Genomic DNA, 19,007 nt, shown 5'->3' on the forward strand with positions numbered 1-19,007 from the left:
CGCTTCCTGACTTCCACTTGATGCTTGTGCACGGTCTGGCGCGTCGGTCGACTCGACGGCTATGGCCAACTGGTGGCCCCCATAGCTCTGTAACGGTGCAAACGCCTGTTTGCAGACGTACGTTTTTAAGCATGGCTACCATGACGGAAGGCTTCCTAGACCTAGCCATTGCTTTGCCTTATCCCGCCGGATGGCCCGCGTATTCCTCTACAATCATCCTTCTCACTGTCCTCTCCAGGCTGGCGATTACGGTACCATTCTCTGTCTGGGTCTGTCTTATGCTTCGCCGTCATTGTGGGGTTCACGCTGAAGCGTCGTTCAGGCAAAAAAGCGGCAATGGAGAGCAGAGGACGAGGTCATTCCACGAGTGAAGGAACTAGCTCCCGAGGTGTCTCGACTCGTCCTAAAAGACATGAAAGAAGGGAGAGTGAAGGGAACCCAACAAGAGCTCCAAGCAATGCATGGCAAACGTGTGCAGCATATCGTATGGAGTACTCCCTCCTCGTGGATTCTACTGATATCATCCTTAGCTGAATACCCGACGTGACGAGCTCCTCAAGGAATACAACTGCAGGCCGGGCGTCACAATGGCCATTGCTCCACTCACTCAGCTTCCGCTTTTCATGGGATGCTCGATCCTCTTGACGCGACTTTCTCAGCATCCTACGCCGTTCGACTCGGAATCTTTTCTGACACTGTCAACGTTAACACATGCCGACCCCACAGCTACACTACCAATAGTTCTGGGATTCTTAACTTTGGCCAACGTGGAAAGTTCACGGTGGCTTATGACTGACGCCCAGCGGGAGCGTGAAGTGAAAGTACAGCAATGGAAGGAGGCTAAGGTCGCAAAAGGAGACACGGTCCTTGAGCCTCAGAAGATCATCAAATCGTCCCTTCGTATCCTATCCGTTGGTCGTATCGTAGTGGCCACTATGGTACCAGGGGTAAGAATACCTTTGACACCTTTGTTTACTATCCTCATTTTTCACAGAGTGTCGTGCTCTACTGGATCACATCAGCAGCATTCGGTCTGGTGCAGACCTGGGCGTTAGATTTTTGGGAAATTCGAAGGCGACGCACGAAGGCTTTGCCTTCCCCTTCTCCACCGCAAGGCCCGCCTTCACCCCAGCGCAAACCGAACAAGTCGGATAAAATCCCTGCGCGATGACAGCTTGCGACGGAGTTAGCTTAATGTGAGTCTTTCTGGCTAGCAAAAGTTAGATGCCGCGGAATGATTATAAAAGTGGTTTGAGGGAACCTCCAAAATCGCAGTCTTCTGTGTATGGTTCCCCATGATGGTTTCTTGATCTAATATGACCGCGCACCAGTCATCAGCGTCTTAGCAAAACTAACCCATTTGAGCCCAGATTTCGTATAATATTGATGTAATGTCGCGTAGCCAATATCGTCAACAATTGGCGAAGCGTCAGGAGACAGCTGTAAGAGGACCCCCGAAAAGAGACTTGAACTCGGGCCGAGGTGTCGGGACTCGGGAGTATTCAGACTTTCCGGAAGCGCAGGGGTGTAGAAGCACAGCCACCTTTGTACCCTTAGGCACTTGACATGATCAACTACATCCTCCTCGTATCCCGCCAAGGCTCGTATGCGCCCTCACTCTTGAAGCCGTACTTTATCTAAGCTTGCTCGCGTGTAGGTAAAACGCGTCTTGCCAAATGGTTTACCACAATGTCCCCAAAGGCGAAGGCCAAAATCGTCAAGGACGTCACACAGCTTGTGCTCGCTCGCCGGACAAGGATGTGCAATTTCCTCGAGTACAAAGGTGCGACGCAATGTGTCCGCCTAGTATGCAGTACACTGAAGAGCATCTTATAGATACTAAGGTTGTGTACCGGCGATATGCTTCCCTGTTCTTTGTTTGTGGTATTGGCGCAGGGGACAATGAACTCACCACGCTGGAGATCATCCATCGTTACGTTGAGGTTCTAGATCGCTACTTTGGCAACGTGAGCTCATGAGTTATCCGTCATTCACTCTTCGCTAAGTGTCGCTACCAGGTCTGCGAACTTGACTTGTGAGTGCCCGAGTAGTTTTCAGAACTTCAGCCTGTAATGTCCCCCAGGATCTTCAACTTCCAGAAGGCCTTCGCAGTGGGTTGCCACGTTACGATGACCTGTGCGTTCCGCTGATGTTTGCGCTCGCACAGATCTTAGACGAGTTGATTATCGCTGGCGAGCTTCAAGAGTCATCCAAGAAGTCAGTGTTGCGAGTGGTACGTTCTCTTTCCATGCGTTATGTCTCAGCATCATACCATGGCTTTTCAGGTCACTCAGTCGGACAGCGTGGAGGAACAGGAAAGTTCACAGGAGTTCGTCAATAATCTTGGCTCAAAGATGATGTGAGCCTGGTCTATGAGTGCCACCTGGACCCAGCCCAGCACCATCTTTATAGCCCACTTTACTTGTGATTCTATAACACTACCTTCGCACACTAGGGTCTCGCATCATAAGTGGTGTAATAACTTCATTGAGGTACTCAAGACTCTGTTGTGGTTGCTGACCCCCGATGCTTGTATAGTACATACCAACGTACAAGATCTAGAGTTGCTACGGAATCTTCAACGGATGAATGTCCTATCGTGCCGTCGCCCGATTGGATTTTAATGCCCAAATGCTCTCGAGCTCTGAAGATGTCACTTTAACTCTGAACCAACCTGCACATAGATCTGATCGCTTACAAGTCACGCAAAGACCTCCTATATGGTGGTCCAGCTCGGTGAGGGAACAAGATAGCGGTGTCGACGCATTTTGTATGAATCATTCGCAACGTCTTAAGATCGTTCTCCAGCGCATGCCCTATGAGTATCGTTTCGGAAGTAATATACTCATCCAATAGTTTGCGGACCCCGGATAACGTCCGCGTCGCCTTCGCAAGTTCTTCATTGGTGATACCGGAAAACCGCGTATTATGATCTCTGCGATCAATGTTAGGCCAGTTTTGCAAGGGCTTGAACGCACGAACATGACTTCAACGCCTTCATCCATCTGGACGAGTTCATCCAACAATTCCTTTCCAGCCCCATCCACAACGGACACTCGTGCAACTCTCATGCCACCGGTGGTGTAAATCATCTCGCAATCCAAGGCTACCACGTCCGCGACCTTGCCTTCGGAGCTGCTTTCACCACTTCGTGTGCAAGAGAACGCGTGACGTATGTGTAGCTCTTCTGGTTTTGACTCGTAGAAAACGTGGGAACCAACAGAGCATCCACCTTCCTCGGCTGTTCTCGAGCAGCATGAGTAGATCCGTAGCCGTTCTCCTGCGAGTGGGTTAACGCGTCTATATAAACGTGTGTCAGGCATATCTCACCATTCACGCTCCTAGTGAAAGGTCTGCCCCAGTGATGTGTGCACTCTGAAGGTGAGGGCCTTGATTCTACTCGATACGACAGACTGCAGCGCTCGCATGTGAATACTTCTCCTTCTGCATGAGGGCTGGTGCTGCCAGGACCGTCAGGGACATCTGTGATGTACCCCCATTTCTTCATGGTTTCTGAGGTCATGAGCAGGGGCTGCAGCAGTGATGCTGTGAGTTTAAGACATTCAATTTCTTTCTTAGACTCAGCGCGCTTTGTGATTTCCTCTTCTGTGCCAACAGAAGGGTGAGAGATAGAGTCGGGAACCGACCTCCGTTTCAGTGCCGCAATGGAATTAATGACTGCCTACAAGTCGTTAGGAATCACAGAGCCCAAAAGAAGGAAAACTAACATTTCGGTACGTTAGCTTAGTGGAGGTCCGGTACACCTCCTCCTCTTGCCGAAGGGCATGCTCAGAAGCCAACGTCGGGTTCGCATGCAAAATGGATGCATACAGAACTTTGAAATGCTCATACAGAGACTTCAGCATCGTCTAAGTTCCCAACTGATTAGCCTATTTATTCGGCCACTGATGCAGAGACAAACCTGGCGGACAGGGACCGCGACTAGAGATTGTGCAGCATTGACTCTAAGAGTGGGTACACCAGTCTGTGCATGTGGTCGCTTAAGTGAGATATCTAGAAGATTGAGACTGACATACAGTTGACTGTGAATTAGATGAGGGTGCGGCAGACTTTTGAGAGGTGGCAAACTTCGGCCTTTGCCTGGGAGGTTCGGAGGGGGTTACAGTGCCCTGTCTGGATTCAAGTGCAGGAGCATGGGAGGATAACTCAAGGGGCCGCTTGGCTGGAATTGTTTTTGGGGCGACAGACGTCGTGGCAAGCGAAGAGGAAGAGGAAGAGGCTTCCTGAGAATGATTACTGTGTGGCAATCTCGTAGCCCCTACATGGGACTTCGGGCGTTCGGTGACGGGTATAGGAAGGGATGGTATTGTCTGGGCATCCTGTCTATGAGAGAAAAGGCAGAACGGCCGACTGCAAGTGTCGGCATGAGGGCAGCGTTGATTACTGAAGAGCCCGAGAGCGGTAAACATGAGTAATTCGAAAACAATCCTCACGGCTTTGAGGCCCGAAGCACGGTGGCGGGACCGAGGAGGAAGGAGGGCGTGTAAGCGTGCATGACCTATTACTGACCTATCGCATCAAATCCAGTTCGCCGGTTTCTTGTCAAAATTCGTATATTATTTGCTATATTACCCAGCAACCCACACAGGTCTCGTCCCACCTTCTCTCTCAAGTGTCCCACCCTGGAGAAGTACTGCCCATGTCCAAGGAGCAGACAGTCAACACGGGTCTCCACCAGCGGAGAGAGAATGCTGGCCCCTTGTCCCGTATAGAGTCCGTCTTCATTTCTCTCCTCACGCGTCTAACTCACCTTTCTCCAAAGAACAGATCCTGCCCACCACTTGACCGGCCCGTTTCTGACCCAAACGTACGTCGCAACATGCTCTTGTGACCTTGCTGAACCTCACGCGCATCTGCAGCCCCCTCGGCGGCAACACTCCCTCCTCAGGTGGTTCACCAGTTTCTACCAATGGCAATGGATTTCCGCGCACCAAGGCCAAGCTAGGCTTCTGGGATGACATTACGAGCTTTCAATGGATTATCAAACCCGGTACGTCTTGCGTTCTTGCACCTACGTCTAGCTGCACTGGCTCACCTTGCTGCCTTTCTTCTCAGCGTCGTCATTCAAGATCCTTGTTTTCTTTGTGATTCTCTGGGCTAATTGGGCGGCACTCGCACCCTACGTGGCGACCAACCTCTCAAACCCTTTTGAACCTTTGCTCTTCATCTCACACCGGGTCCCCTCATCTCCCCCAGACGACGCTAGGTATCAGAAAGGATACCTCGACCTTGTCTTCATTGCATATCATATCGTGTTTTTCTCTTTCCTTCGACAATTCATCACCGTCACCTTATGCCGCCCCGTGGCGAGGTATTTTGGCATCCGGAAGCAAGGAAAAATAGACCGATTTGGCGAGCAGGGTTATGCGTTGGTGTATTTTGCCGTTATGGGCGCTTGGGGATACGTGAGTTTACTCCCTTGCTAACAAAATGTAGAGTTTAGTGAGCTGGTGGCAGCGCATCATGACCCAATTGCCAACGAACTGGTTTCAAACAAAGTACTTCTGGATTGGTGTGTACACAACCATTGACAGAGCATTCCCCTCACTCTTATCTTGGCAGATTATCCTCATTGGGACATGAAGCCAGAATTGAAGCGCTACTACCTCATGCACAGCGCATATTGGTGTCAGCAACTTATAGTCCTATTGCTTGGCTTGGAAAAACCTCGCAAGGACTATACTGAGCTTGTTGCCCACCACTTTGTGACCCTTTGGCTCATTGGGTAGGAGATGGTGTTGTTGCTAACTGCTACGAATTTTCCTCATCTTTGTTCAAAGGTGGAGCTACCTCATTAACCTGACGTTCATTGGCAATGCCGTTTACATGAGCATGGATATTCCGGACACATTCCTCGCTGTAAGACCGCTTTAGGCTTGACCTAGTTTGGCCCTTCATGATTAATGTCTTTTCAAGGCATCCAAACTGCTCAACTACATGCGCTGGGAGAAGACCAAAGTTGTATCTTTTATTGCGCTCCTAATCTCTTGGACGTAAGTCTATATACCTTTCCTGCAACCGTGCCAAAAGAAGCAACGTATTGCCCCTACAGCTATTTCAGACATTGGTTAAACCTGAAAATGTTATGGTCAGTCTGGTTTGAGTTTGACCTCATCTCGTGAGTCACGTTTACCTGCGCAACCTCAGGTCTTGACCCCTTTCCTCTTTGCTATTATAGCGAAACCAACCGGAGTTGGGCTCCCGAGACGGGTGCCTGGCTCACTTGGTGGATGAAATACCAGATATTTGCGCCTATACTTTTACTCCAGATTCTCAACCTATTCTGGTATTTCCTTATCTTACGAATTGGGTACAGGTACGTAAGTTCGCCTTCAGTCGTTGATTTGTCTAATACCATACTTCTTCAGGGCGATGCTCCAAGCACCTATGACAGACGTGAGGTCTGACGATGAAGATGACGGCGACGATGGAGACGATGAACCACTGATTGACAAGAAATCTAGCTAACTTACCCTAGAGGCCTGTGCTGAATAGGTAGCAGCATATCACTACTGGTGCAATATAGGCGACGCAGTCTTGCTTCGAACGCTCATGACAGTCTGACGGTTACATCGCTTTTGCACCTGAGAGTATACATGGCTATCTTACAGCAATTCAGTACACCATTACATTCCTTATCACTGCAACCCAAACACCTTAGTGGATTGCCTCCACCTGAGCCGGAGCACTAACTGGACCGAACATCCCTTCAAGATCATCATATTCGTCATCTTCGTCCCAAGGCTGCCAACTGACCTGCACGCCTGCTCCTGTTTGAGGGGCGTGTGGCGCGCTGACGTTGCCGGTCTGATTCGGCCATCTTTGCTCGCGTTGTATGTCGAGCGGGTCGCCGGATGCCATACTCTTCAATGAGAGAGCTGTGTACTACCAAAGATTCGTTCCATGCTGAGTCCCGTTTTACGAGTCAACGAGAGTATGCTTACTCTGGCATCATTACCTGCGTTGTGCAGGAATTCTGTGGGAATCTGTAGATGTCTACACATCCGTTCTAGACTTTTCTTGTTGTGGCCGGACTCGCCCTCAAGAGCGGCAAACAGCTCCGAGGTGTCAACAACGAATATGCCATGATCTGGCACAGCATCGGGTAGGGTCATTGATAACCCTCCAAGATCAACGTCCATGTGTTTGGACTGCAAATATCTAAGCGATGGTCGGGTTCATTTATAATCTGAAGAAAGAAAGGACCGACGAACTTGATATCCTGGCTATAATCATGAAAAACCAGAAAAAGCGGGCCTTGCTCCTGGAAGGACGCTAATAGCGTCTGAATGCGAGACTTGAAATTCGCCCGAGATAAAACCTCGCTCTCTCCAAATGAATAACGCTGAAAGATTTTTAGGCGTTAAATCCTCTGTTGAGACAAAGGTACAAATCCAAAACTAACCTCACGGTTGGTTGGGACAAAGGTGTTATTGTAATGCCGATATTCTTTGACAATCAGGTGACCATGGTCGTCGCTTTCATCTGCATCCTTCCACTTGAAAGCACTCCAACCAAACTCTGTGATCACTTCGTGATCGCGGTCCCATGCTTCGATGTCGATGGCGCACCAAATGCCTTTCTTTTCCGACCAGAAGGATCGTACTCGCTCAAACAATTGTCTCCGGTCGTGGAGCTTAGGGTTTGCTCCCTTCCTGCGCTTGTTGTCTTTGTCTATTTTCTGATACATGATGGGATCGTGTCATATACTAAGATGTATGATTGCCTTTCGATCTCACCTTGATTGCATTGCGGACATCGCCGCCGGTTTTGTAGACGACGCGAGAAGGATTGCCACGCAGATCGGCATCAGTCAAGAGACAGTCCGAGTACGGGAGAGGCAGTAGGGTCTTGGTCAGCTTCATTGCATGAAGCCAATATCGCATATATTCCACTTGGTCTGATGAGAACAATAACCTGTTCTCATTGTTTTGTAGTATTCCTGTGTATAGGCGCGTAGTTAGTTGGGAGGTCGTAGCCCGATACCAAGAACGACTATGATATTTTACCGATATGCAGCTCAACGCCGTCTACATCATCTACATGAAAAGGATGCTCCGGATGGACGAGAGCATCGTGCGCAAACCCTGCCTTGATACCACTGCGGTCATGAGGGTCTGTTATAGCGTTTGGCCTGTTGGTGGAAATGAGTGGACCACATTTGAAGTATTGCGCAGCATGCAAATACCATTCAAACCAGATGTCCGTGTATCTGTACCAACCTTTGACGACTGGAGCTGCCATCGGTAACGGTGCTAGCAAAAGATAAGATGAGTTGGCGCTCGTTCAAGCTTCAAGACGAAGTGTGTGGAAGCGCGACATGTCTGAAAAAGGGGTGATACCCTATATGGCAAGCAAGTTGAACCACACCGACCTGACTTGTCCAGCTCTCCTACGCGTCGTACGCCACATTGACCGCGCCCTGCCCATGACTGATGGCGCAGACCGTCCAAAAGCGTAGGCGGAACACAGACGCTACAGAGGAACACTCAGGTAATGAAGCAGGCCCCTCCAACCCCAAGCGTTTGAAGCACCAAACCGCACGCAAGAGCACGGGAGGCAAGGCTCCTCGTCCGCGGGATCCTGGCCCAAGCTCGCGCAGAGGACCACGTAAGTCTCCCGTTTTACGTCGTATGAATCCCTCTTGATCGGCCCGTAGGGCAGTCCACGGCGGAAAGTGACGGTGGCCAGAAGAAGAAACGCCGGTATCGTCCAGGGACACTTGCCCTTCGCGAAATCCGCAAATACCAGCGCAGTACCGACTTGCTCTTGCGACGACTACCTTTCTCGCGCGTTGTGCGTCCGCACTTCTATTCAATGACATCTCTCGACGCGCTAACACAGCAGTCCTTCGTCCAGGTACGCGAGATTGCTCTCGACATGATGACGGACACGAACTCCTACTCGTCTGACACGGGTCTGCGCTGGCAAAGCTCTGCAATTCTTGCACTGCAGGAAGCAACAGAGGCTTTCCTTGTACATTTGTTTGAAGACGCGTACGTAAACCTGCTCTGTTATCTGCCCGTTCATGTGCAAGCAATTTGCTCTTCTTAGGAACCTTTGTGCTATACATGCCAAGCGTGTCACGATCATGCAGCGGGATATCCAGCTCGCCCGGAGAATTAGAGGCCCGTGGGGTGGACTGGGCTGAACTACTCAGTCAAGCATCTGCCATTTCCAGTTCGTTTTTTTAACTTCCAGTCTATACGCACGTTCGTGTCGCTTTATTTGATTGTTGGATGCGACCAGGTTATAATACCGCATCAATGTATCCGTACACGTAAAACCTTTCGACATCATGCCGAAGACCTGCTTGCATAGCACATAAGTACTTTCAACTGGAAATCTACACGACGGTATGAATTTTAGTGTGATAACGAAGGGAGTAATACTACTAGCACAGATATTCTGCACAAAGAAGAAAAAGAGTCTGTAAGCGGAAAGTGTACGATTACGGCGGAATTGTATGATTGATGGGTTGCGGAACAAGAACATTGTAAAGATGCAGATCCGTTGTAGGGATGAAAAGGGAGCTGGGGTATCACAATATGACGCTAATGCAAGTAACGAGCGTGCAGGTGAGATAATAAAGTTACAGTCCATAGTCAAGTCTGTAGAAAAGCGCGTGTCTCCAATTACGCAATGGTGGACTGGCGGCGGTTCCCTGGATGCTGGAAATAGGGCGATGCACTCTGTCTATTGTAACCATTCAGCGGAAGAGCTTGAGTACGTGGCAATGTCGAAAGGTGATTTCGCGTCTGCTGTGAGCTTGGCGGTATCTGGCTAGATAATCTCCGCGGGGCGGATGGACGTCTCTCATGAAGGTCTGTCAGGCTTCCTGAATGTGGGGAGTCACCGCGTGAGGAGGTGAATGATGAATCGTTACTAGGCCGGCGATGGTGACCAGAATAGTTGGAATTCGACGAGCGGTTTCCACTGTGCCCACCCTCATAATTGCCACCATGGGAAACGTGATGTAAGTTTCGGTTGGAGGGCGAGTTTGAAGACAAAGAGCTAGACGAGTTTCGTCGACTCGATTGCCCCATCATGAATGGGGCCGAGGGGGGCAGTAGAGGCATGTCTAGCGGGGCAAAAACCGGCACACTAGGGAAGGTCGGGATAGGCGTGCCCATTGGCGTGTGAGACATGTAAGGAGATGCGTGAGGCATCGGCATCATCGGCATCATCGGAGGCACCGGTGGTCCATTCCACATAGGGTACTGGACCATCATGGGATCAACCCCAATCGTGTTCCTCTTGTTGAAACGCCCAGAGTCACGGGAGCGAATATCTTCAGAAGAGTTGGTGTAACTTGAGTAGACCGAAGGTGGCCGCGAGTTCCGTATACTACCTGCCAAACTATGCGAGGAAGAACTGTGCTGGGGGATGGGAGGGCTGGGTGATACTTCAGGTGCGCGTCTTTGAGTGGAGTGCGGGGATTGAGATTGGTTTTGAGGCTGAGAACGGCGACGTGAAGGGTCTCGTGAAGTCGAACGAGAGCGTTCTGTATTGCTCGGTGCCGGCGACGAGGGATGGCCAGCTCGCGCAGACTCACGGCGAAAACGAGTAGCTTTAACCTCCTCAGCCCACGACTGCTTACGTCTCGCCTCGTCAATTTGTGCCTGTCTCTGACGCTCCTGATCTCTTTCGAAACGCAGTTGCTCTGCTTCCTGCCTCGTGCGCTCTTCCCGCTTAAGACGTTCTGCGTCCTCCTTGTCTCGTCTGACTTTCTCCTGCTGGAGGAAGCGAGCCTTTTCTTCTCGACGTTGCTTGATGCGCAGAACGTAGCCCAGCGGAATCTGATCTTCCTTGTCATCCTCTGCAAATCTGACACCGCGTTTGGGTGCTGAGATCGTAGATGGCATTTTTGCAGGGTCAGGCTGGGGCGAAACAGGATCCGGAGATTGAGGAATGATTGCAGGCATTGTGGGCGGTGAATGGGGGAAATCTGCAAGACAAGGTGAATATAAATCCTACCGTCGATTATCTGGAGTGAAGTATTGTACGCACAAGATGCATCGGAGGGGAAGATGGATGCTGGTGGGGACGGAACATGTGGAGGCTGTTGTGAGGGCGGTGTTGGCTGGTCTGGCTGGGGATTGTCGTAGGTGACGCCCGCGAGTAGTTGGAGGCTATCCGAGAAGTCAAGTTCTGGCACGCCGAGGTGCGAACCGGGCACTCTGTGTGCTGTTAGGCCGCCCGATGCGTTGTCGGGCAAGTATAGAAGGACGCGTTCTTCGTAGCATGGGCGGTCGATCCAGCGATGGAGGCCTTGACTGGAGTGTGCAATTGATTTGGGAGCGGGATAGGAAATGTCACTGGGATTCGGCAAAGGAGAGCCGATCGGTTTAACCGAGTTGGAAGTGCGGTTAGCCAGGGTGACAATCAATGACGCATCTGCGGGGCTGAGATGAACGCTAGCAAGGCGGTCCGCAAGCTTCTTCCTGAGCATACTCATGCGAAGTGTCTCCACTTTAGGGGCCTCACCCCACAATCGACAGGATCGAGGATATGTTACAATTCCCGAGTCAACTGCTTGGATGAGCGGGGGCACCGACACCACCGGCCGCAGCTTGTTGACTGTCATGACACGTAGATTTTCACGTGCTTGATTGACCGCTGCCATCCGTGAGGCATGGCAGTGCAGCGAGTCGACGTCGGAGAGCGAGGCTGAATATTCTCCTGCTGGTGATGTCGCGGATTGAGGCAACGGTGGGATTGGCGGTGGATTTTCCAGCTCTGCCTCGGGGGTGTTTCTTCTGCCAAGCCATGACTTCCAGCTTGCCTTCCTGGTCGGCCGTCGAGGGATGACTTCATCTACTGGGGTTGCGGGCAGGGTTGTAGACGCGCTTGAGGTCGAGGAACAGGACTTGGCGGAATCGCTGACGAGCTGTGGGAGAGTAGGATGACGGACGGGTCTTCGCGGAGTAATGGGCTTGCTCGGGTCGTCCTTGGGGGGGTCGTCGGGACTAGTTGTGGGCTCTGACCGACTCGAGCGTTTTGAAAAGACGGAGGCGATGCGACGCATGGTGGGCGAGAAGAGAGAAATGGCTTGAGAGAACGACGGGGGGCATTAGATACAAAACTGGGCCATGCGATGGAGATGTGCGATCGCCGCTAGGCCGGCAAGAGCGGCGGACTGTTGCAAGCGGCTGGCTAGCGAGGAATGGACAGGTGGCAGCTGTGTTGTCGGTGCTCTAGTGACCACAGCTGTCCCTGCAGGAAGTGGACTAATAGGTTCCTCACGTCGGAGAACCGGCCAAGTTTTTGTATCCCATTAACATTCTGCACTCGCACACGCCGGATGTCTAATCCCGGGCTCCCATCACGTTCGTGAGAAGCCCCCTGTGTGCTGATCAACATGCCTCAACGGTACCACCGATTCGACCGTCGCCGTATGCGTTTATGAATACGACGATCCACGCGCTACGTTCAAGCTCACTCGCTAAATATACATCCTACATCCCTTGACTTGTCGCCACAGCCTACTTTTTCCCGTTCAGCCCGTCGCTCTTCACCCCACCATCGTACAAGCCGTCGTTCGTATCGGCACACAACATTGCTTAGGTAGTCACCGCTCACGCCAGCCCACCGAGCCGACACTTCAATCACTGTTTCACAATCTTCAGGAAGGCTTCCCAGGACGTCCCGAGAATCAAAGATCGTGTAGCCTTCCCCAGGATTGAGGTCCCCTTTCTCAGGACCACCGATCTCCGTGTTTAGAAACTGTGCTTCCGCTGGGCCGGTTACATCCTTCGTATTTAGGTTTCCACGTTCTTTGTCAGGGACCGGGAAAAAATTGTCGACGGCTGTATATTCTATGGCAATCCGCCCATGAGTTGGCCCCGACCATTTCGTTTGATCTGACGTACCAAGATCGGCTGCGGGGTCTTCATCTCCCAGTATGCGTTCGCAAAAATCTAGATATCCATCAAGAGTTTCTTCATCCAAGTCACCAATGCGTCTGTTTTGAATATGGGGACAGATGCTCGTACGAATGAATTATTGTGGACGCACAAATCATTTTTCGAGCGAAACAAAGTATCCGGCGATTCAGAATTGAACTTGCCCTGCGCTTTCAGATATCTGAGCCACTCTCCGCATTCGGGAAAGCAGCATGCCACTACGTCGTCGGGACTGAAGCGACGTCTAGCCATTAGAAGTGCCTCAGCTTGAGGAATGTGATCATCATTTTTGGAGCTACCTTAGGCCACCATCAAGGCCATATACCAGTTTCAGCACAATAATTGCTACCGCGAGAAACGACGCCTCCGGAGGTATACGGTTGTGTCCTCGACTCGGAGGTTCAAGTTCTCGATGGTGCAAAGATGACGTCTCGAGGCATTGATGCAGGACGATTGATACGGAAAGAACCTTGCACAGCCGTTTGGTGAGCGCATACAACATGGCTGCAATCAGATCAGCCAAAGGAGGTAACGAGCGTGATAAAGTGGAAATCGATACGCACGTGTACCGCTCAAACCACATCGAACTGCGCGCCACAAGATTGGACTTGCGTTTATTTCGGGAGTAGAGATGGCGAACTTTGTATGCATCCGCTCTGCGAGCCGTGATGCAAGTTGATGTAAAAGCAATGTACTGGGAGCATGCTGTAGCGCCATATGTATTAGTTCGAGTCTACTTCGGCATGCGTCGTCTTGCCTGAGGAGAAAGCGCTTGTTTCGAATGTTTCGTTAGATGACGCCGAATGTTGGAGGGAAGCAAGCGGACCGCGTCCAGGTACTCAAGCTTGTAATAATCGATGAGCCTGTGACATATACCTGCGATTAGTACAAGGTGGAATGGGCCACAGCCTTAGGGAATACACGAACTTGATGAGGTCCGAATACAGGATAGGCCAGCGGATCATCCAAAGGGAAACTATCAACACAGCGACAGTAGCAGATGGTCGGTCATAAGGGTCTACTAATCCGCTCCGTTTCCTCCGAAGCGTGTCGCTAGTGTCTTTGACGCGCTGGCCTGGGAAATCGTGCTCGTCCTCTGATGAACTAGCGGCCGAATTTTCGCGCATAAGAGCAGCCAGTTCAGGGTCAGACACATTACCAGCTTCCTCTTGTTCTTCTTCGGACACCCTTTTATCTATTTCTTCTTCGGATGAGGAAGACGTATCTGCATGAGGATGGGGCTGCTGCGCCGTGGTCTTTGTGCCTTGAGCGCTGTCGTTGGTAATATTAGTTTCCGCGCCCATCGTCTGATCTTGCCTGTAGTGATATGGCTCTGCCGGAGGTGGACGCGGTAGCGTGTCCAAGTATAAACTCCATACATCCCTGCAAATCAGCTAAGCACAATACAGGTGCAGCGTGTCCCGACGAACGGTAACACTTACCTCGAACTCGTGTGGAAGCTGCCAGAGGGAAGTCAAGGTGACAATCTGTCGACGTAAGAGCAACTGCAAGCACTGAAAGTAAAGGAAACGGGCACGATCGCCGTGGTACACTATACAGCTTGTCAGCGACATCTTGACAGAGATAACGTTCCGGGTCACTTGCACTGAGGGTCAGCATTGCCCAGCTTTTGACCCCTTTTGCGACTGGATTTCAGAGTACGCTTGCGCATAGTGTGAGGGCCTAGCTCTTCTGCCTCTCCCGATTCATTAATGTAATTCTGAGTGCAGATAATAGTATGAACAAATGAGTGATTGTAAGCGAGCCAGATACATACCTGCAGGACATGGCCTTCGCTACAAACAACTGTACCAGTCACTGAGTTCTTGCGCCATTGCTTCGAACCACAAAGAGGGCATTTTCGGCGACGTCCCATTAGTACTTGGATTGAAAAATCTATCTATCCGCGCCTATGCGTTGAATGCTGTTCGGCGTTGGTTAGGATACTGTCAAAAGACAATCAAGTAATGGATCTCGGCCCAGCGAATCAACTGTCGGCAACTGCCGAGAAGTCCAGACGGTGACGCTAAGCGCGCCTAGTTGAAGAGTGCGAAAACAAGACTGTCGCCCAGTCGCCCTCGTTCACCTCGGCCAGAACGCTTCAATGAGGCGTTTCCTTTTCTTCAGCTTCCTCGCTATTCTGGCGACGGTTGCTCTAGCGTAAGTCATCATTTTGTATAGTGGCCAGGCAAACTTGCTCATTAGTCTGCCATAGCTGGACTAAAGTAAGCAACGCTTCGGACCCGTTAGCCAACTAAATCCGCTAACTCGCCAGTCTACTAGGAAGACTATGAGGTATTTGACCTCGTGAGCGCTCTAGAGGCAGCTGAAGGTATGTGCGCGGAACGTTGGACAATATTACATATTGACTATGGTGTTGCTACGACCCTTCAGGCAAAGGGACGACGTTCTATTCCTACTTGGACGTGCCATCCACTGCCTCAGTCGCTCAGATTCAAAAGGCGTATAGAAAGAAAAGCCTTCAGCTTCAGTAAGCACGCTCATTCAACCACGAACACATGTTAGGCTTATGCTTGGCGTTTCCAAAAGTCCGGACAAGAATCCAGGTGTTCCCAAGATACAGGAAAAGTTTGCAAGGCTCGGTGTTATTGCGAATATCCTTCGGACTCCTGATGGACGAGAGCGGTAGGTGCTCGCGTTTGGACCTCGTGCTGCTGTCTTCTGGAGTGACGCGGTAAACTGACACGGCGACATGCAAGGTACGATTTCTTCTACAAGAACGGCGTGCCCAAATGGCGAGGTACAGGCTATTACTACTCGCGCTTCCGCCCCGGCCTCGGCGTAAGTCGCCGATAATATTCCGCTGAACGCTCACTGATCTGAGACAGACCGTACTCGTGTTCCTGATCATACTCACCTCTGGTCTACAATATGTCGTGCAACGGATGAACTACTCCCGGGATGTTGAGCGTATCGAGCGCATAATCAGAGATGCGAGGTTATCGGCGTGGGGCCAAAAAATGGTTCCGGTGGAAGGGAGGCGCAAAGTAAGTTTGATGCGTTTTAGCTTGAGTGACTCTAATGGCTGGAAGGTGAAAGTCAACCTTGGTGGAGGGTCACGCCTCAACGAGGAAGGAAATGTTGTTCCTGGCAGGATGATTGACATAATCGTGGAGAATGATGAAGTCTACATCGTGAGTCGTCCGCATGCGAGTCCGAATTCGCTAACAATCCCCCAAGTTGGATCCCTCGGGCGAACTCCATCTGCTCGACACGGACTCCGCCATCTCACCTGCTGTCTCACGAACGTGGTTTGTTGCGCTCCTCATTGGGGCGTTCCGTAGAGTGACGGGCCGTCAAACGGATCGACAGGATGATGACGAAAAATCCGAGGAAGAGGAAATTCAGTTGGCCACGGACGTGTCGGACAGTTCAAGTAGCGGTCGTGTGACCCCAAGTGGAGCCAGCGAGGTGGAAGGGCCTACGTCTCTTAAAGCAGGTCATGTGGCTGCAGCCAAGGCAGGGGGGAGGAGGCGTAAGGCAGTCAAAAAGCGGTGAAAACTTTGCGTCATTATTATAGAATTCTTTTACTTTGGGATTCCCCTCTGAAATCCGGGAAATCGAGTCAACATTTGCGTCGATAAATAGACGTTGGAGTAGAACGCAGGACTAGGCACGGTGACCAGTATCGATGGAGGAAGAACAGTCAACTGGGAAGGCGCAGGCCCCCTCATGAACTAGCTATAGGTTTCGAGTACACAGAGAGAACCAAGGCAATCGATGAGTCGATGAGTACCGAGCCGCAGGAGTCTGATTCTTGAAGTGATGGTAACTGGGGTTGGGGCGAATTTGATTGACCGTCGCTGATTCATCGATTCATCGATGAACCAACGTAGTGCGCGCCGCGTATACTGCGCATACGCACCAAGGTACTTGAAGTGACCAGCAGGTGACACAAACTCTTTGGGGTACGCTAACCAGAACAGATGTCGGACGAAGCATTTTAGGTTTTGCCATATGCGTGCCAGCGAAGGAACAGTACTTGGGCCTGACAACAAAGAGAAAAAAGGGCTTGACTCGAGGTACTGAATAGCATCGGCCGAGGGCTACTTCGGAGTCCTGTTCCATACGAGAAGATCAAAGGAATTCTTCCGAAGCCGTGACATGCCGCCCAGCCCAGACATGGCGCATCGATGAATTGGGCGGCACGAAGACGGGCAAATAGTCGCGGTGAGCTCGACGGATGCTGGGAACTGAGTGCAGTGAGGACGGTCTGGAAAGGCCTCGGGTGCGGCTGGGCCAAGGTTAACTCTGCGGCGGCATATTGCTGTGTGCCTTCAATTTAAGTAATGGAGCGCGGATGGCAATTCCTTAAGGAATCCTTGCGGACATCAAGCGGGCACGCGGGGTTTTCCATATGAAGGCGGCGGGGTACTCTTATCGTCCAATGAAATTCGAGCGATAGCTATGTCCGGGAACGGAACCGGAGGACCCGCATCTCATAAATACAAGTGGAAACCCCCAAACCAAGAACCAACTGTCTCTGCTTCCCTTGCAAACAATCTTATCTCATCTCTCCCGCATCTCTTTTGCCATGTCGTCGTCCATCCAATATCACAACGACCTCCTGGCTCCCTATCTCGCCCTTCCCCAAGGAGAAAAGATCCAGGCCGAATGTATGTTTACTGTCCTTCCTTTCTTCGATCCCACATTTATCTTCTCACCTAGACGTCTGGATCGACGGCGACGGTGGTCTCCGCTCCAAGACTACTGTAAGTAGTCTTGTTGAATCTTGCAATGTGTTTTCCTAATTCATCGCTGTTTCCTCGTCTAGACTGTCAGCAAAAAGGTCACCGACATTGGTACCCTCCGCATCTGGGACTTCGATGGTTCATCAACCAATCAAGCCCCCGGCCACGACTCCGACGTTTACCTCCGCCCCGCTGCCATCTTCAAAGACCCCTTCCGTGGCGGCGACAATATCCTAGTCCTTGCCGAGACCTACAACAACGACGGTACCCCCAACCGCACCAATTTCCGCCACCATGCCAACAAGTCTATGGAGCTTGCCAAAGACACTGCTCCCTGGTTCGGTATTGAACAGGAGTACACTCTCTTCGACGCAGACGGCACTCCCTACGGTTGGCCTAAGGGTGGCTTCCCCGGCCCACAAGGCCCGTACTACTGTGGTGCAGGTATGACGGCATTGTCTCGTATCTTTTTCCAGGTACCAAACATCTCCACTTAGGTACCGGCAAGGTTTTCGCCCGTGATGTGATCGAGGCCCACTACCGTGCCTGCCTCTATGCTGGTGTAAACATCAGCGGTATCAACGCCGAGGTCATGCCTTCCCAATGGGAATTCCAGGTTGGCCCTTGCGAGGGTATATCGATGGGTGACCACCTCTGGATGGCTCGTTACCTCCTCGTTCGCATTGCCGAACAGTGGGGTATCAAGGTATCCTTCCACCCCAAACCACTCCAAGGCGACTGGAATGGTGCTGGTGCGCATACCAACTACAGCACGAAGGCGATGCGAGAACCCGGAGGCATGAAGCACATCGAAGCTGCGATCGAGAAGCTGTCAAAGAAGCACGATCAGCACATTGCCGTCTACGGAGAAGACAACGATCTGCGTCTGACAGGTCGCCACGAGACTGGGCACATTGGGCAGTTCAGCTCTGGTGTTGCCAACCGTGGTGCATCCATTCGTATTCCTCGGCATGTCGCTAACCAGGGGTATGGCTACCTCGAGGATCGCCGCCCAGCGTCTAACATCGGTACGTGGTTAACATATACGGTGGTGCAACCACATCCTTACCGTGCCGTTTGTAGACCCTTACCGTGTCACCGGCATCATCGTAGAGACTACTCTCCTTGACGTTTAGATTTACCATACCATCGGACTTCCTAATCTACATACCTACGCATATCCTGGGGACGTCTGTACGATTTAAGCACACCATTGTGGTGCATTTACGCCGTCCACGGCGTCAAAACAGTATTGAGGTTATCACCTTCCATTCACAGCACCGCTTCCTGAAATAAGCCCCGAATGTGCTAAATACGGCGAAGTACAGAGCAAGGCTCATCATCAGCACCTTCAAAGTCATCCCATCAT

The 19,007-nt window shown here is 51.3% G+C and overlaps 9 protein-coding genes across 9 annotated transcripts; 5 read left to right on the top strand and 4 right to left on the bottom strand.

Annotated features, from left to right (window-relative positions):
* Positions 1 to 10: 10 nt before the first annotated feature.
* CONPUDRAFT_102897 (uncharacterized protein) lies at positions 11 to 1,594 on the top strand. The gene is made up of 5 exons (XM_007769706.1): positions 11 to 269; positions 323 to 484; positions 531 to 947; positions 995 to 1,196; positions 1,371 to 1,594. Exons 1-4 carry the CDS (start codon positions 21 to 23, stop codon positions 1,169 to 1,171), a joined length of 1,005 nt encoding a protein of 334 aa, XP_007767896.1. The 5' UTR covers positions 11 to 20; the 3' UTR covers positions 1,172 to 1,196; positions 1,371 to 1,594.
* On the bottom strand, positions 1,570 to 4,430 carry CONPUDRAFT_122677 (ribonuclease H-like protein; the record flags this gene model as incomplete). Its single annotated transcript, XM_007769707.1, has 13 exons — positions 1,570 to 1,601; positions 1,659 to 1,783; positions 1,837 to 1,967; positions 2,019 to 2,111; positions 2,168 to 2,233; positions 2,286 to 2,644; positions 2,699 to 2,935; positions 2,983 to 3,280; positions 3,331 to 3,682; positions 3,729 to 3,869; positions 3,923 to 3,985; positions 4,038 to 4,244; positions 4,308 to 4,430. The coding sequence occupies 8 exons, from the start codon at positions 4,428 to 4,430 to the stop codon at positions 2,497 to 2,499; spliced, it is 1,569 nt and encodes a 522-aa protein (XP_007767897.1). The 3' UTR covers positions 1,570 to 1,601; positions 1,659 to 1,783; positions 1,837 to 1,967; positions 2,019 to 2,111; positions 2,168 to 2,233; positions 2,286 to 2,496.
* A 191-nt stretch (positions 4,431 to 4,621) lies between these two features.
* CONPUDRAFT_122681 (longevity assurance proteins LAG1 LAC1) lies at positions 4,622 to 6,572 on the top strand. Its single transcript, XM_007769708.1, has 11 exons — positions 4,622 to 4,734; positions 4,784 to 4,828; positions 4,881 to 5,011; positions 5,077 to 5,426; positions 5,479 to 5,535; positions 5,556 to 5,746; positions 5,802 to 5,880; positions 5,938 to 6,014; positions 6,074 to 6,139; positions 6,200 to 6,337; positions 6,390 to 6,572. The coding sequence occupies exons 1-11, from the start codon at positions 4,661 to 4,663 to the stop codon at positions 6,487 to 6,489; spliced, it is 1,308 nt and encodes a 435-aa protein (XP_007767898.1). The 5' UTR covers positions 4,622 to 4,660; the 3' UTR covers positions 6,490 to 6,572.
* A 9-nt stretch (positions 6,573 to 6,581) lies between these two features.
* On the bottom strand, positions 6,582 to 8,322 carry CONPUDRAFT_136676 (uncharacterized protein). The gene is made up of 7 exons (XM_007769709.1): positions 8,210 to 8,322; positions 8,031 to 8,155; positions 7,761 to 7,963; positions 7,427 to 7,702; positions 7,236 to 7,366; positions 6,966 to 7,182; positions 6,582 to 6,906 (listed from the first exon to the last, which is right to left on the bottom strand). The coding sequence occupies exons 1-7, from the start codon at positions 8,263 to 8,265 to the stop codon at positions 6,679 to 6,681; spliced, it is 1,236 nt and encodes a 411-aa protein (XP_007767899.1). The 5' UTR covers positions 8,266 to 8,322; the 3' UTR covers positions 6,582 to 6,678.
* Positions 8,323 to 8,403: 81 nt separating this feature from the next.
* Positions 8,404 to 9,351, top strand: CONPUDRAFT_122688 (histone-fold-containing protein). The gene is made up of 4 exons (XM_007769710.1): positions 8,404 to 8,631; positions 8,681 to 8,817; positions 8,881 to 9,017; positions 9,076 to 9,351. Exons 1-4 carry the CDS (start codon positions 8,457 to 8,459, stop codon positions 9,170 to 9,172), a joined length of 546 nt encoding a protein of 181 aa, XP_007767900.1. The 5' UTR covers positions 8,404 to 8,456; the 3' UTR covers positions 9,173 to 9,351.
* A 41-nt stretch (positions 9,352 to 9,392) lies between these two features.
* CONPUDRAFT_164761 (uncharacterized protein) lies at positions 9,393 to 12,224 on the bottom strand. The gene is made up of 2 exons (XM_007769711.1): positions 11,032 to 12,224; positions 9,393 to 10,969 (listed from the first exon to the last, which is right to left on the bottom strand). The coding sequence occupies exons 1-2, from the start codon at positions 12,047 to 12,049 to the stop codon at positions 9,657 to 9,659; spliced, it is 2,331 nt and encodes a 776-aa protein (XP_007767901.1). The 5' UTR covers positions 12,050 to 12,224; the 3' UTR covers positions 9,393 to 9,656.
* A 235-nt stretch (positions 12,225 to 12,459) lies between these two features.
* CONPUDRAFT_54136 (uncharacterized protein) lies at positions 12,460 to 14,802 on the bottom strand (the record flags this gene model as incomplete). The annotated part of the gene is made up of 10 exons (XM_007769177.1): positions 12,460 to 12,830; positions 12,894 to 12,985; positions 13,039 to 13,170; positions 13,226 to 13,430; positions 13,490 to 13,620; positions 13,664 to 13,789; positions 13,854 to 14,320; positions 14,369 to 14,486; positions 14,534 to 14,646; positions 14,704 to 14,802. The coding sequence occupies 10 exons, from the start codon at positions 14,800 to 14,802 to the stop codon at positions 12,460 to 12,462; spliced, it is 1,854 nt and encodes a 617-aa protein (XP_007767367.1).
* A 203-nt stretch (positions 14,803 to 15,005) lies between these two features.
* On the top strand, positions 15,006 to 16,557 carry CONPUDRAFT_81666 (DnaJ-domain-containing protein). Its single transcript, XM_007769373.1, has 9 exons — positions 15,006 to 15,086; positions 15,142 to 15,151; positions 15,210 to 15,258; positions 15,321 to 15,417; positions 15,477 to 15,572; positions 15,647 to 15,728; positions 15,776 to 15,934; positions 15,980 to 16,081; positions 16,128 to 16,557. Exons 1-9 carry the CDS (start codon positions 15,031 to 15,033, stop codon positions 16,443 to 16,445), a joined length of 969 nt encoding a protein of 322 aa, XP_007767563.1. The 5' UTR covers positions 15,006 to 15,030; the 3' UTR covers positions 16,446 to 16,557.
* Positions 16,558 to 17,447: 890 nt separating this feature from the next.
* CONPUDRAFT_81667 (glutamine synthetase) lies at positions 17,448 to 18,916 on the top strand. The gene is made up of 5 exons (XM_007769374.1): positions 17,448 to 17,563; positions 17,616 to 17,659; positions 17,722 to 18,082; positions 18,136 to 18,666; positions 18,722 to 18,916. Exons 1-5 carry the CDS (start codon positions 17,482 to 17,484, stop codon positions 18,772 to 18,774), a joined length of 1,071 nt encoding a protein of 356 aa, XP_007767564.1. The 5' UTR covers positions 17,448 to 17,481; the 3' UTR covers positions 18,775 to 18,916.
* The last annotated feature ends 91 nt before the right edge of the window (positions 18,917 to 19,007 follow it).

The sequence above is a fragment of the Coniophora puteana genome, assembly GCF_000271625.1.
Source record: "Coniophora puteana RWD-64-598 SS2 unplaced genomic scaffold CONPUscaffold_5, whole genome shotgun sequence".
In the NCBI taxonomy this organism is placed as follows: Eukaryota; Fungi; Basidiomycota; class Agaricomycetes; order Boletales; family Coniophoraceae; genus Coniophora; species Coniophora puteana.

Coding starts and splice junctions, on each gene's coding strand:
- CONPUDRAFT_102897 (XM_007769706.1), top strand. CDS start 21: ATGCTTGTGCACGGTCTGGCGCGTCGGTCGACTCGACGGCTATGGCCA. Junction 270..322: donor CGGTACCATTCTCTGTCTGG/GTCTGTCTTATG, acceptor AGCGTCGTTCAG/GCAAAAAAGCGGCAATGGAG. Junction 485..530: donor GCAAACGTGTGCAGCATATC/GTATGGAGTACT, acceptor TATCATCCTTAG/CTGAATACCCGACGTGACGA.
- CONPUDRAFT_122681 (XM_007769708.1), top strand. CDS start 4,661: ATGTCCAAGGAGCAGACAGTCAACACGGGTCTCCACCAGCGGAGAGAG. Junction 4,829..4,880: donor GGCCCGTTTCTGACCCAAAC/GTACGTCGCAAC, acceptor GCGCATCTGCAG/CCCCCTCGGCGGCAACACTC. Junction 5,747..5,801: donor GTGACCCTTTGGCTCATTGG/GTAGGAGATGGT, acceptor CTTTGTTCAAAG/GTGGAGCTACCTCATTAACC.
- CONPUDRAFT_136676 (XM_007769709.1), bottom strand. CDS start 8,265: ATGGCAGCTCCAGTCGTCAAAGGTTGGTACAGATACACGGACATCTGG. Junction 7,964..8,030: donor CGGCGTTGAGCTGCATATCG/GTAAAATATCAT, acceptor GCCTATACACAG/GAATACTACAAAACAATGAG. Junction 7,367..7,426: donor TTGTCCCAACCAACCGTGAG/GTTAGTTTTGGA, acceptor AAAATCTTTCAG/CGTTATTCATTTGGAGAGAG.
- CONPUDRAFT_122688 (XM_007769710.1), top strand. CDS start 8,457: ATGGCGCAGACCGTCCAAAAGCGTAGGCGGAACACAGACGCTACAGAG. Junction 8,818..8,880: donor GACTACCTTTCTCGCGCGTT/GTGCGTCCGCAC, acceptor TCCTTCGTCCAG/GTACGCGAGATTGCTCTCGA. Junction 9,018..9,075: donor GTACATTTGTTTGAAGACGC/GTACGTAAACCT, acceptor TGCTCTTCTTAG/GAACCTTTGTGCTATACATG.
- CONPUDRAFT_164761 (XM_007769711.1), bottom strand. CDS start 12,049: ATGCGTCGCATCGCCTCCGTCTTTTCAAAACGCTCGAGTCGGTCAGAG. Junction 10,970..11,031: donor CTTCCCCTCCGATGCATCTT/GTGCGTACAATA, acceptor CTTGTCTTGCAG/ATTTCCCCCATTCACCGCCC.
- CONPUDRAFT_81666 (XM_007769373.1), top strand. CDS start 15,031: ATGAGGCGTTTCCTTTTCTTCAGCTTCCTCGCTATTCTGGCGACGGTT. Junction 15,259..15,320: donor CGCTCTAGAGGCAGCTGAAG/GTATGTGCGCGG, acceptor ACGACCCTTCAG/GCAAAGGGACGACGTTCTAT. Junction 15,729..15,775: donor GCTTCCGCCCCGGCCTCGGC/GTAAGTCGCCGA, acceptor GATCTGAGACAG/ACCGTACTCGTGTTCCTGAT.
- CONPUDRAFT_81667 (XM_007769374.1), top strand. CDS start 17,482: ATGTCGTCGTCCATCCAATATCACAACGACCTCCTGGCTCCCTATCTC. Junction 17,660..17,721: donor GTCTCCGCTCCAAGACTACT/GTAAGTAGTCTT, acceptor TTCCTCGTCTAG/ACTGTCAGCAAAAAGGTCAC. Junction 18,667..18,721: donor CCGCCCAGCGTCTAACATCG/GTACGTGGTTAA, acceptor TGCCGTTTGTAG/ACCCTTACCGTGTCACCGGC.